Source organism: Danio rerio, chromosome 5, assembly GCF_049306965.1.
Source record: "Danio rerio strain Tuebingen ecotype United States chromosome 5, GRCz12tu, whole genome shotgun sequence".
Lineage (NCBI taxonomy): Eukaryota > Metazoa > Chordata > Actinopteri > Cypriniformes > Danionidae > Danio > Danio rerio.
This window is the reverse complement of record NC_133180.1, coordinates 6705834-6720705: the sequence shown is the minus strand read 5'-3', so window position 1 is coordinate 6720705 and position 14872 is coordinate 6705834. Positions and strand designations below refer to the sequence as shown.

Below are 14872 nucleotides of genomic sequence, written 5' to 3'. Positions count from 1 at the left end.
CTTGCATTCATATCAGACTGTTGTTGGAGACCCTAAAACCAAAATATGACTTTTTATAATGTATAATAGGGGCTCTTTAACCTTACAAATACAGTCTCTGGTGTAAACGAGAGCAAACTCACTCTATGTGTGTTTTCCATGTAAAAGAACTATCAATGTCAATATGCTCCTCAAATACATTTTTTAATGTTAATGTGACTATTACAGACATTTTTCTGTAGTTTGAAACATTAAATTGGCTGTGTTGGTAATGTAAATGTACAAAAAATATGTATATATATATATATATATATATATATATATATATATATATATATATATATATATATAGTCAGTGAGCTTCTGTATTAATTTGTCAAACTACTAAAACTGTCAATAGTGGTCGCATCACAAAATACAGAAAACTGTTAAAGGGTCACGAAACACCAAAACACATTTTTATTAGCTGTTGACAGTCGTATATGTGTCCCACACTGCTAAAAACACTATTAGGACACCTATATTTTACTAAAAAGTGTAAATTGGTTGTTTTTGCGTTATTTTAAGCAAATTCGTACTTCCGGTTTGAAACGAATTTTTGAAGCTGCGTCACGGTCATGACATAATAGCGTTGTATTCCAGAGTCCAGACTGGGCGTCTGTGCCAGAGTGTGTCTTATTACATCTTACAGTGTGATGCATTAATGCATGAGTAAGGCTTGGTTCAAACCAATCAGCGCGCTCTATTGTGCAACTTCATTAATATTCATTAGTGTCACCGCGTTTACGCCACAGAGACGCCACGTTGTGTTGGCAAAACAAGCGTGAAGTGTTGCTTTTATAGTTTGCTGCAGTTAAGTTTTGTTTTCATTTTCTCTCTGTGAGAGCGCAGCTGGATCACGTGTGGATTAACAGTGTACGCGACGCTCGACAACAATAACTTATGTGTCTAAGGAGGAACATTGTTTACCTGAGAGCTGTTCTCATCTGCAAACGCTGAGATCCGGATTCGCTTGTAACGTTAGTCTTCTCTTCATAAAGACGCGGCTCTAGTTGCTGGTGATTGTCCTGTCTCTACAGATTTGGTAAGTGAGTGACCAGTGCTCTTTGTTTATTCAGTTTGTTGGTATCGAATTAAGTTAACTATTGCACTGAGTGTAAACATGTTAGCACCGCATTTAGTGACCGGAATAACACACGCGGCTTTCTGACACTACCTCTAAGTTTCCGGGAAATGCGGAGGGTTTTTTTTTCTCTCATTCGCCGTGCGGTATCAAACATTGCATGAAAAATACACGCTTAGAGCAGATCCTCGAATCAAATATCGCGTTTGTCGCGAGGGACATGAATGAATTCCCTGAATGAAAGAGCCAAACTGCAGTTAAAGTCCAACATTTAATAATTTGGCAAATAATTCGACTACAGATGTCCATGTAGGTTAAACACCATCACTTTCTCATGTGTGTGTATTCTGACTGAAACTCGCGCGTGCCCAAATAGACACTCCTACACCATCCCACTTTAGTTCCTCCGACACTCCCCCCTAAACAGAGCTGGACACGCCCACTTTTCTGACTTTTTCCAAAGTAGAGGTGTGAAAACACCCTGCTGAAACGAGGGGGTTTCATGGCCATTTAATAAGTGTTAACTAGCATAATGAAGAAAAATAAACTGCATATATAATTCAATCCTCCAAAATCCAAACGGGACTCACCGAAACAAAACACAGCGCAAGTTGGAGCTGTACGATTAATCAGCAGCCTAATGTTGCTTTCAGCTCCTGTGATTAATTATTAAAGCTGTTGATTAGATCTGTTTACAGTGCTTTTTGCAGGGTTGCGGCACTGTAACCAATCACAGGCTTGATCAAGCATACAATGCTGAATCACAGGTGTTTAAATCAGTCTGAAAGTCCAGCAATGATCACAACAGGTACTAATCAGCCTCATGAGCGTTGTTTTTTTAACTCTAGTTTATGAGCGCTGGAGAAACATCACACGAGACTCAAAATGAAGCACTGTCATCGTTGTTTCTTTTTTCTTCATTTTTTGGGGGGTGTTGCTTGCTTGCATGGGATTAATATACAGCTATGGAAACAATAAAGAGACCACTTGGTCACACTTTATTTTAATGATGTTTGTTCAACTTAAGTTACATTGCATATTGGTGCAGACTAAAGGTGCTTTCACACCTGTGAATCGATTCATTTGTTCTGAAACAGGTATTAAAATTGTTACGTTGTTGCTCTTTGTTCTTGGTGCGGTTCGCTTTCACACGGCAAAGTTTCTAAACCAGGGGTGTCAAACTCAATTCCTGGAGAGCCGCAGCCCTGCACAGTTTAGTTCCAACCCTGCTCCAACACACTTACCTGTAGGTTTCAAACAAGCCTGAAGGACTCAATTAGTTTGATCAGGTGTGTTTAATTAGGGTTGGAACTAAACTGTGCAGAGCTGCGGCCCTTTTGGAACTGAGTTTGACACCTGTGAGCTAAACAGACCAAAAAAGCTAAAACAAGTCATGAGTGAGTAAACTCCCCTCACATTTGTCAGAGTTTCACGGTTTATTTTGCAGAGTCCCGCTCAGCTGTCATGCGTCCTTATTTAAGTCATGACGATGAGCAATAAGACAATATTAGCGATGTGAAGACCGGCGGTTTGGTGGTGTTTGACAGGTTGCGCACAACGTGTCTGAAGAGCGAGGTGGGATGCGGTGGGGAGGGGTGAGAAGTGTGTGTGATGTATTTGAGGATCGGGTGGGTGATGCGTGATTTCCGGGAGATTTTCACTCGTTCGCGGGCATCCGGGAGTGTCTGTGCATTTGCTGGAGACTTGGGATGTCTGGAATGACCTCCCTCCCTACTCATAATACTCTCTTCATATAGCCGTATGCCTATTACATATCTGAAACAAAAGTCTAGGTGTGAAAGTACCCTAAATCTCGGTTTACTAATACTCAAATGGACCATCAAAATAAAGTGTTACCATTTTTTTACTTTGATGCGATCGAAACTCAACGATATTCCATTAAATGTCGACTTCTGGCGGCATGCTGGCTCAGTGTTTAGCATTGTCACCTCATGCATCCTTATTTAAGTTAAGATGATGATCAATAAGACAATATTAGCGATGTGAAGACCGGCGGTTTGGTGGTGTTTGACAGGGTCCGCGCGACGTGTCTGAAGAGCGAGGAGGGATGCGGTGGGGAGGGGTGAGAAGGGTGCGTGACGTATTTGAGGACCGGGTGGGTGATGCGTGATTTCCGGTAGATCATCACTCGTTTGCGGGCATCCTGGAGTCTCTGTGCATTTGGTGGAGACTTGGGACCGGAGGTCATTATCCCTACTCATAATCCTTTCTTCATATAGCCATATGCCTATTACATGTTCATGAAACATTGTTATATGTATTAGAGGTCTGCATTCCCGTGGCTGTCACGCGGGAGCCGATCAGATTTCTGCGGCGTGGGAATAAATTTCAGAATAAAGTGCGGGAGCGGTCGGTAACGGGTTTAATTTGGGACGGGGGCGGGCCGTCTAGCAATATCACTCCCGACTCCAGAGCGAGCACGCGTATGTATGTGTGTAAATGAAATAGCGCGATGCTTGTTTGTTGCTGTGTATGTGTGTGTGTGTGTGTGTGTGTGTGTGTGTGTGCGTGCGCACGCGCGAATGAGAGGTGTTTGTGTGCGCGCGCGCGAATGAGAGAGAGCTAGCTTTGTCTGTGTGTCTGCTTGGTGCTTGTGTGTGTGTGTGTGTGTGTGTGTGTGTGTGTGTGTGTGTGTTAGTGCGCGCGTGCACGAATGAGAGAGAGAGAGAGAGCTTTGTCTGTGTGTGTGTGTGTGCTTGGTGGTTATGTGTGTGTGTGTGTGTGATGTTATAGGCTGTCTGGACTCTTTATAGCTGGGTGGTTTTCGGTTTTGTTCTCCCCCCCTCTTTAGCGGGATCGGGCGCAACGGGTAGAAAACGGGGCGGGTCGGGCAGCGTGACAACAAATGCTGAATGTAAGCGGGAGCGGTCGGGTTCGGGCTAAAACCTGGCGGGTGCGGGTGGGAGCGGGATTTAAAATTTAGTCCCGTGCAGATCTCTAGATCGTATTGCTTTCTCACTACAATCGATCCATTCCAGAGTTCGTTTCAATCAAGCCAAGACCACCTCATTTAGGCAAATGGTCCATCAAAATAAAGTGTTACCATTTATTTATTTATTTATTTATTTATTTTTGATGTGATTGAAACTCAACCATATTCCATTAAATGTCGATTTCTTAACTCTTCTGGCAGCACGTTGGCTAAGTTTTTAGCACTGTCGCCTCACAGCAAAAAGGACACTGGTTCTAGTCTGGGCCAGTTTGCATTTCTGTGTGGTTTTTGCATGTTCTTTCTGTGTTGGCGTGGGTCATTCGGTTTCCCCCACAGTCCAAAGACATGCAATATAGGTAAACTGAATATACTAAATTGTTGTGTGTTGCGGCTGGAGTATCTGCTGTGTAAAACATTTACTGGAATAGTTGGTGGCTCATTCCACTTTGTTGACCTCTGAAATAGAGACTACGCTGAAGGAAAATGAATGAATGTCTGATTTTATTTCATGCAAATAAAGCTAAATGTTGAGTGGTTAGACAAAAACATTAACATCTTGCAATGGCCTAGCCAGAGTCCTGACATGAATTTAATTGAGAATCTGTGGATGCAGCTAAAGATCAGGGTGATGGCAAGGAGACCGTCCAACATGAAAGAGTTGAAGCTCATCGCTAATAATGAATGGGCAAAAATACTAGAGGAGACGTAAAAAAGCTGCTTAAAAATAATAGGAAGCCTTTGAGTGCTGTGATAGCCGATAAAGAAGTTTCTATTGATTATTGAGAAGGAAATAAATCATCTTGGACATACTACTTTCTGTTCAAACGTAAATAATTATTTATTTATTCCACAATGATGCCTCTTGTATATTGTCTTATTATCTTTTAAGAGAAGCTCATGTAATTTCTGGTCAAGTGGCAGTTTAAAGACGCCGCTCATATGAAGAATGTCACATGAACTGCTCAGGTATGAGTTTCTCACAGACTTCAGAGTGTAACAATCTTGATGGTTCTGTGGGTCTCGTTTATCAAATCTGAGCTTTGAAAAAAATCTAAAATCTTGTGTTTTCTATTGGATTTAGGTCAGGTGATTGGCTGGGCCATTCTACAGCTTGATTTTCCTTCTCTGAAAGCATTTGAGAGTTTCTTTGGCTGTGTTTTGGAACATTGTCTTGCTGAAATGTCCACCCTGGTTTCATCTTCATCCTCCTGTGAATGTAGATGTTGGACTGAAGCAGCTGATATTTATTTACACTGATGAAGGGCAGAGGGTTGCTAAAGAACTACTGAGCATTTTCAGCTGCTGTCTGGGCTTTCACTGCCTTTCTACACCTCCCTTTCTTCATGTGTTCAACACTTTTTCCCTGCACACATAATTTCATTAAACATAACTTAATTTATTACCTAAGTTTTGTTTTCTTTGCTTATATGGATTTATTTGGTTGTTTCCAACATCCGGCGAAAGTTTCAAGTCAACAGCACCTTTAGAAATAAGTTTTCTGAGAAAAATGGTGACATGTTCAATACTTATTTCCCTCATGGCATATACAGTGTAAACACTATGAATTCAGATTAGCTTCATGTAAATCCTGTTGTGTTTGGATGGTTTAGAGCAAACACAAGATCTACATGACTCTTTTGGTCTTCGCACCAATGCGCAGAGACTGTCTGCAAGGTAAGAGGCTGGCAGAGGGATTTTTTTGAAGAGCTTTAAAAGTGCTATTGTTCCGGAAAGCACACAGTGTTCCCCGTCTGTCTGACATTGCTTCTCTGGGGAATAACGTAGGCGAAGTGTGTGAGTGCCGCGACACTCCATGAAGGTAATTCTCTCTCGCTGCAATAAATTGAGTGCGTATAAATATATATAATACAGTATATAAGAGGAAGAATGATCTCATTAGTCAGATTCAGCATGAAGAGTTATAGCCGTGTTGTTGAGGAAAGCTGCTTCATGTCCACCTCAGCGTTTGCAGGATCTGGGCCAGTGCATCATCAGCAACAATCCCTGCTGTCAGCTCTGCGCTGCTGACAAAAACCTCAACGCCAAACGCTCACATGCATTTATGGGCGCCTTCATTTTCCCGCAGGCTATTGCTATTTTGATGTCTTCTGTTTAGTGGAATTTTTTGCCACTATGCATATTTAAAGAAATAGTTCACATGCAAAATAGACAATTCTGTGATCATGTCCTTTATTTTCGTAAAAGCAAGTTGGATTATTTTAAGATAAGTCATAGAAACTAGTTTCGACAGGAGCACGTGATATGACCGATCCTGACTGGCCTATCGTCAATAATCCAATCAGATTGATTCAGGCTCACAATAAATAGACATTAAGGGCTATATTTTGACGGTCCATGTGCAGAGCGCAAACGCTTTCAGGGCGTGTCAGAACGCATTTTTGCTAATTTAAGGACGGGAAAATCCACTTTGCGCGGTGGCGCATGGTCTAAAAGGGTTGAGTTTATTTTCTTAATGAGTTATAGGTGTGTTTTGAGAATAAACCAATCAGAGTCTCATCTCCCATTCCCTTTAAGAGCCAGCTGTGTCGCGCCAAGAGCGCATTCGCTATTTACAGGTTGTAAAGTAAGTCTAAGTGGAAAAACTGAGCATTTCACAAGCAGTTTTTTTTTAACAGAAAACTGTTAAACAGAGCATCTACTACGTGAAAATAAGAGGATCTACTTCCACTTTCACTCTTGGATAGGGAAACCTTTACGCACAGACATCAATTAGCCTATAAATAATTAATTTCGTCTGTTAAGCGCAAATATTCATTTCAAAACTATTTCTAAATTCGGTTCTAATTTCCAGCAAACGAATAAATGAACAATAATAACTAAATGTGCTCAAAAACCTGAGTTATATCCTAAAACACATGCTGTGCCCCATATGGTCTAAAACCTGACAGGTGGGCAAATCTAAGCTTGTTTTTAATAAAACAAATATAAATATGGATATAATAAATAATTCTGCTAATAATAATAACACTATACAAAAGCAAATTGTTATGAATGAACTGAAAAAGCCTCCCGAGACATAAGAGACATAAAAGCAGTGATTTTTCATATTTATGTAGGCTAGAAAATAATATGTTTTGTAATATTTTAATCCTTTATATTTATATTTAATATCTATTCTTATTATATCCTATATATATATCCTTAATATTAAATTTTTTTCATATGTAAAGATATTTGCCTATTGCTCTCTTGTGTGTATTAAGCTTTGTGTAAGCGAGGCGCAACTCTGCGCCTGAGTTTAGACCGGGTTAGTTTTGGTCTAATGAAAAATCTATTATAGTTTCTCAAAATAGCAACGCGCCAGCGGTCCGCCTCAGAACGCCTCCCTTTTTAGACCAGAATGCCTATGGGCGTGCATATGAGCACTAATACATTTGCTATTTAAACAGAGTGGCGCAACGCCTCAAAACGACTCTTGCGCCAAGCTGAAACTAGCAAAAGACTATTGCGCCGTGCCTTGCGCCACATTGCGCCGGGTGTATGATAGAGCCCAAAGTCCCTTTATGTATTAATTATGCTCTTTTTATTTTCGGGAAGTGTTCTGTGTATTTGTTCTCTCTGCAGGAAGCAGCTACTTGCTCCTTTGCTTGGTTCTGCTCCTGTTCCAGTTGATGCCACATTGGTTGCCTGTGAATTATTCCTTTGTCACTTCCTGTTTAGCTGTATTGAGCTCACTTGTGGTTGGTAGTGGTGTGTTGACATTCATATAAAGAAACTGTGGGTGTGTGTTAGTGAGATTTATTGAATTGGAGTTTGTGTATGTCCCAGCTAGCAAAATTCATGTGGCTCAAATCCGGCCCACACCAGATACTTACATCCGGCCCACATATCGCATGGAATGATGTCTCTAGGGCGGTCCGCTCCTGTTTGCCAGATCTGGGCCACAATTAAGCTATAACAATATCACATATCGGCTAGAATTCAACCAAATGAACCAGAACTGACCCTGTTCTAGGTCACAGTTTGGTTTTATTCTGGCCCAGATCCGGCCCACACCAGACACTTACATCTGGACCACATACTGAATGGAATGATTGCTCTAGGGCGGTCTGCTCCTGTTTGTCAGATCTGGGCCACAAATAAGCCAAATCAATACCACATATTAGCCAGAATTCAACCAAATGAATCAGAACTGACCCTGTTTTGGGCCACAGTTTGATTTTATTCTGACCCAGATCTGGCCTATTACCTCTAATAATGGATTAAACATTGTTAAACATCAGTGAATTATATTATTTCATCACAGGATGTGCCTCGCTTTATTTTGTTTGCTGTAATGAACAAACTTTTCAAGCAAAGCTTGAAAAGTTTTCCAGTACTGGGTTACGGCTGGGAGGTCATCTGCTGTTTAAAACCTATGCCGGAATAGTTGGTGGTTCATTCCCCTGTGTCAACCCCTGAAGGGACTAAGCCGAAAGAAAATGAAAGACCAAAATCTGCCCTTTTTCAATGGATTCTCCAGACACAAGTTTGGTTGTGTAGTGTTTTTCACATTAATGATGGTGTCAAAGCAGCTTCATAAAAGGTGCATCTCATTACATTACAGTCAAAATCAAATGTACATAAACATAGTTAACCTGCAGTTATACAGCATAAAGTGTCTTTCCAAAAGAAATAATATTTACATGTAATACTAGTACGTTCAATGACGTTTTATTGTGTTTATAAAGTGTTTGTTTTCCTCAAAGATCTCAATTGGTTGGCATCATCTCTCCCTGTCCTTGTATGTAAATTACTTATTTAAAATGAGCTGAATCAACACAGTCCTTGAGATTTTTGGGGGACAACTTAATTGTTTTATGTTCAATGTGCTTTATTGTAATAGTTATTCGATTTTTGTTGGGACAACATGAATGACTTGTGTGGAGCCTTTTTTTTTTACAGTGTAGGGTTGGCATCATCTCTTCACAGGTCTTGGATCTGATCGAGTGAAACTCCATGGAATAGAGAATAAAGACAAGGATTAGCGTAGCTGCACTGTAAAAATATATATAAATATATCTGTTAATTAACCGGTTTATTTACGATTGTGAATTGCATTATAGGATGTTGATCTCTGCTCTGTCGACTTTTGATGTTGAAAATTGAAATCTACAGTTTAACTAAGTGGGCGAGGCAGTGGCGCAGTAGGTAGTGCTGTCGCCTCACAGCAAGAAGGTCGCTGGGTTGATGGTTTAAACCTCAGCTCAGTTGGTGTTTCTGTGTGGAGTTTGCATGTTCTCCCTGTGTGGGTTTCCTCCGGGTGCTCTGGTTTCCCCCACAGTCCAAAGACATGCAGTACTGGTGAATTGGGTTGGCTAAATTGTCCGTAGTGTATGAGTGTGTGTGTGGGAATGTGTGTGTGGATGTTTCCCAGAGATGGGTTGTGGCTGGAAGGGCATCCGCTGCGTAAAAACTTGCTGGATAAATTGGCGGTTCATTCCGCTGTGGCGACCCCAGATTAATAAAGGGACTAAGCTGAAAAGAAAATAAATGAATAAACGAATGAATGAGTTTAAAAAAGTGACTTTTACTGACATTTTAGAAATAATATAATGTATAAGAAGAAATATATATAGAGAAAAAAGTCTGTAAAATAACTGGCAGTTTATTACAAGGTTTTTGTATCTTAAATCTCCCTTTCATTGGCAAAATCATTGAAAAAGTTGTTTTCAACCAGGTTAACAAGTTCTTAAACTTTAAGAGGCGTTTAGACAATTTTCAATCTGGTTTCAGAGCACATCACAGTACAGAGTGCGCCCTTTTAAAGATATTCAGTGATATACAGTACGCCTAAACACAGATTCAGGTAAACTAACAGTGCTGGTACTGCTCGATCTCAGTGCTGCATTTGACACTGTCGATCACAGCATACTTCTGGATAGGCTGGAAAACTGGGCTGGGCTGTCTGGGACGGTCCTCAAATGGTTCAGATCTTACCTTGAAGCGAGATATTACTATGTCAGTATAGGTGATCATAGGTCGAGGTGGACACCCATGACATATAGAGTCCCACAAGGCTCGATTCTTGCACCTCTCCTGTTCAACCTTTACATGCTCCCACTGAGCTAAATAATGAGAAAGAACCAAACCTCCTACCACAGCTATGCTGACGACACTCAGATCTACCTAGCCTTACTGCCTTATGGCTGCAGCTCTATTGACACCCTCTGCCAATGCATTGATGAAATGAACATTTGGATGTGCCAAAACTTTCTTCAGAAAAACAAAAAAAAACTGAAGTCATTATGTTTGGGAACAGAGATGAGGTTCTCAAGGTTCTCAGCAACAAAAAATAAGGTCAAGAATCTTAGTGTGACTCTGGTGTCTGAGTTTCAACAGTCATGTCAGTAAATCAGCATACTATCATGTCAAAAACAATGCAAGAATCAGATGCTTTGTTTCCAGTGAGGATTTACAGAAACTTGTTCATGCTGTTATCAGCAGCAGGGTGGATTACTGTAATGCCTCCTTACTGGCCTTCCCAAAAAGACAGTCGGAGTGCCTGGAGGGTTGGTGTCCTGCAGATTTTAGCTCCAACCCTAATCTAACACACCTGAACAAGCTAATCAAGGTCTTACTAGGTATACTTGAAACACCCAGGCAGGTGTGTTAAGGCAAGTTGGAGCTAAACCCCGCAGGGACACCGGCCCTCCAGGACCGAGATTGGTGACCCCTGGCCTAGGACCTCAATACATTACAGATATGCTCACTGAATACAAACCTAACAGATCACTCAGATCATTAGGATCATATAAACTAGAAATTCCAAGAGTTCAGTCAAAGCAGGGTGAAACGGCTTTCAGCTACTAACAGCACCTCCCGCTGCTGGAATCAGCTTCCAGAAATGATCAGATGTGCTCCAACATTAGGCACATTCACATCATGAAAACAAATCTGATTAGCTGTGACTTTACTGAATGAGCACTGTGCTACACCACACAGATCACACTATTATGTTCTTTTCTATTTTTGATTCTTTTATAACCTGTTTTAACACATTTTAATCTGTTTTTAAAGGTTCAGGACACCCCGGAGAACTTTGTTTTATATTAACAGATGTGTGTGTGTTGAGCATCAGTTAAGACAATGTTAGCACCTGTCAGCTTTAATTGTGGGGAAAACTGGATAATTTTGAGCTTTTGTCAGCTAATTTCAGCTTCCGGGTTTAAAATGATTTTTGGGGAGGGATCAAAATCGGCGACGTAGCGCAGAACTGCAAGTGCAATGATGACGCGTCGGTTTCTCATTATTATTCATAGCGGAGTTTTCTTATCCTATGAGAAGAGCCGGCTGCTTAATTATTCATGAGACCTGCCAGACCTGCCAGTGTCAAGCCCGAGCTGAGAGACACGGAAACCACGGCACAGTATTTAGCCATTCATGAAGGCTCATATGCGTTTGTTTCCATCATCCACGGGGTTTGTTGCATGTTTTCCCCCGCGATCTTGTCAGGGCCGATCATACAGCAAAGCTGTGTGTGCTGCTAGCATTTTTGTCGGGAGAGCAGCACGAGAATTAGAGAATGGCGGACGCTGTCTTTCATCAGGAGTTCGTTCACATTCAGACACATCACTGTGCTGCTGTGTTTGCCTAAATCTTTCAGATTACCAGCAGGGCTAACGGTTAAAATAGACAGGTCAGGAGACCTGCAGCACTGAGTCTGCTGGATACAGGGATTGAGGGAGAAGTCCACATTTATAGTGTTTACATGAACACACTTATCTTTATAATGATATAAATTGTGGTTATGTGTATATGAAATTATGAATAACAAATGTAGCAGGGCATTAAATCACTGTTCATTTCTTTGCATTTTAACTTTGTAAACTATAAACCAGGGGTGGCGAACCTGTTTGGCATGATGAGCCAAAAAAAAAACTTTATCACTGCAAAGAGCCACACAACAGATGTGCAAACAACAGTATATCTGTCACAATAACTTATACACCTAATTATATAACGCAATAGTTTTCATGGATTTAAATTAGCCTACCTCATTTTACTTGACTCAGTGGGACACCTGACATTCCTTGGTTTCCACAATCTTTTTCAGGTCTGGCTCGTATTCAGTTGTGGCTACTCGTAGTAACTCTTTCACATGTGTGTCAGTAAGAACAGAGCGATGCTTTGATTTCACTAGTTTCAGTGTAAAATCCCATTCAGATAAAAATGTTCTGCCCTCATCTTCGTATTTACGCTTAGCTGTACGCTTTCCTGACTCTGCCATGACGATTGATATTAACGAACTGCACGTCACTCGTGTTGCGCCCCAATCAAACGGGGCTTCAGTGTCAACCCTTGACTGAAGGCGTGTCTGAATGGAAGCGTCAGAAAATAAAATTCAGTCAGCAATAGGCCACTTTCTAGCAGGTGTATTTGCATACAGCGATCTGATTGGCTAACGCGTCCGTAAGCGCTTGAAAAGTTGAGCTACTCCCAGCTTCTGCAGCGAGCAACGTGAAGCCCCGTGTGAATGGGGCATTAGTCAATTGGTTATTATATGTTAAATCGCGCAAGAGGTTGAGCCGCACAAAAGCAGAAAGAGACGCAGAAGCCCCGTGTGAATGGGGCGTTAGTCAATTGGTTAATGTATGTTAAATCACGCGAGAGGTTGAGCCGCACAAGAGCAGTAAAAGAGCCGCAAGCGGGTTCGCCACCCCTGCTATAAACTCATGCGTCTCCTTTTTGTGTCTCATTTTGTGAGCTATAACTGACAACAGCAGTTATTCGCTCCCCTTCTCCCCTGCTGGCCACGCCCACTCCTCCCCGATGCTCGCGGAGCTCCACGCCCATTAATCATGCATCTTTTGAAAAAATTCTGAAGTAGACTTTAACCGAAAGAGGGGGGTGTCATGGCCCTTTAATCATTTCTATTTTTTGTTTGTTTGTTTGTTTTTCTTATACGTGTCTTTTTTATTCTTGTTTATGTAAAGCACTTTGAATTACCACTGTGTATGAAATGTGCTACATAAATAACCTTGCCTTGCCTTGTCTTGCAGCGTAATATACAACAGCAACCCAGATAATATATCACTTTAAACTATTAAAAGTGTTCATAAAAGTCACTTTTATGAACTAATCAAGGCTAAAAGTTGTTGGAAGAAAGATCAATGTCTCATAATGCAATTCAAAAGCATAAATAAACAGAGAAAATAAAAAATAAAACCATGAATCACAAAAAAAGGCTAATTTATGGATATTTTTTACAGTGTGCTGTTCATGATTTATTTGCAGAAGAAATATTAATGTCATGTGAAAAAATGCATTTGAAGAGTTGAATTGAGTCTTTTCCTAATGTGTGTTTTCCACAATAACATCAGTGCCGGTGTTTTGTGTTTCAGTGTGGAGCATGACTTCCGGCTGCAGGAGGGTCAGGTGACGCGAGCGTGGAAAGTCCCGGAGCACCAGGAGTCTGAACAGGGCTCTCCTCAGCTGCCGTTTCCTCCTCCGCGACAGCAGGACTCTCCACAGGCCCTCCAGACGGTCAAGAAGAGCCGCAGAAAGTGCTTCTGGTTCCTCTGAACTCTGAACAAAGCCTCTTCTCTTCCGCTTTCAACCAGAGAGTATTTCTGGATGAGGAGCCTTTATTCATCCTCTCAGTTTTTTTTAGGCAATTTTCACAGGAGGCAGATTTTAAAATCAAGATTAATGTCTTGGACTTTTTAAAGGCTGTGCGCTTTGATTTCAGATTTATGAAGTGAATTTAAAACAACTTACATCCCTAAAACACAATAAGAATAAGGTTGAATTTGTTAACATCAGTGATTAATATTGAACTAACTATAAACAACAGCCCTAGTGCATTTCTTAAAGGGACAGTACAACCTAAAATGATAATTTCGAGTTTAATTTTTTTCTTCTGTTGAACACAAAAAAATATATTTTGAATATTGTTGGAAATCAGTATAGTACCTGACTTGCATGTATTACTGTAAGTCAATGGGTACTGTTTTTGAACAGTCTTTAAACTATTTTATTTTGTGAAAAAAAAAAGTCATAAAGATTTGGATGCGCTTAAAGGGATAGTTCACCCAAAATAATAATTTTTTTTAGTTTCTTTTTTTTTCTTTTTTTATTGAACACAAAAGAAGATATTTTGAAGAATGTTGGAAATCCCTCGACTGACTCGCAAAGTATCACTGTATACTGGTTTTAATGTTCTTTAAACTACTTTATTTTGCTTTCTACGGAAAACAGAAAGAAAATCATAAAGATTTGCACGCACTTAAAGGAATAGTTCAACCAAAAATTAGTATTTACTCACTATTTACTCTCCCTCCAGTGCTTTCAAAGCATTTGTAGTTTCTTATCTTGAAGACAACAGAAGATATTCAGAAGAAATCTAAAAACCTGTAATTGTTGGTTTCCATTTTAGGAAAAAAAACAAATACTATGAAAGTCAATGGTTACAGGTTTTCAACATTTTTCAGTATATATATATATATATATATATATATATATATATATATATATATATATTTTTTTTTTTTTTTTTTTAAGAAAGAAAGAAACTCATAAATGTTTTGAAACAAGTAAATGGGTAGTAAATGATGACAGAGTTTAGCAATTTCTTTAAGGGTCAGTAAATTATGTCAATTTTGTTTTTAATTTATATAGTAAATATATACACAACAAATACATTTCAAAAAAGTGACTAAACTAATAAAAAGGCTGTAAAATTAATTGTTAGTTCATTTTATTTAATTCATTTGCTAATGTTAACAAATGAGACCTTATTTTTGAGAGTTACCAAAATAATAATAATAATAATAATGATAATAATAATAATAATAATAATAATAGATACAATATAA

General features: G+C 39.9%; 1 protein-coding gene across 15 annotated transcripts in view; it reads left to right on the top strand.

Annotated features, from left to right (window-relative positions):
• Positions 1 to 14145, top strand: part of LOC101883723 (uncharacterized) — a 303912-nt gene extending 289767 nt beyond the window's left edge. For all 15 annotated transcript variants that reach the window (XM_073951898.1, XM_073951890.1, XM_073951892.1 and 12 more), the window contains one exon: positions 13400 to 14145. In XM_073951898.1, the coding sequence (XP_073807999.1) occupies positions 13400 to 13580 (181 nt within the window). In that variant the 3' untranslated portion in view covers positions 13581 to 14145. The remainder of the gene's footprint in view (positions 1 to 13399) is intronic.
• The last annotated feature ends 727 nt before the right edge of the window (positions 14146 to 14872 follow it).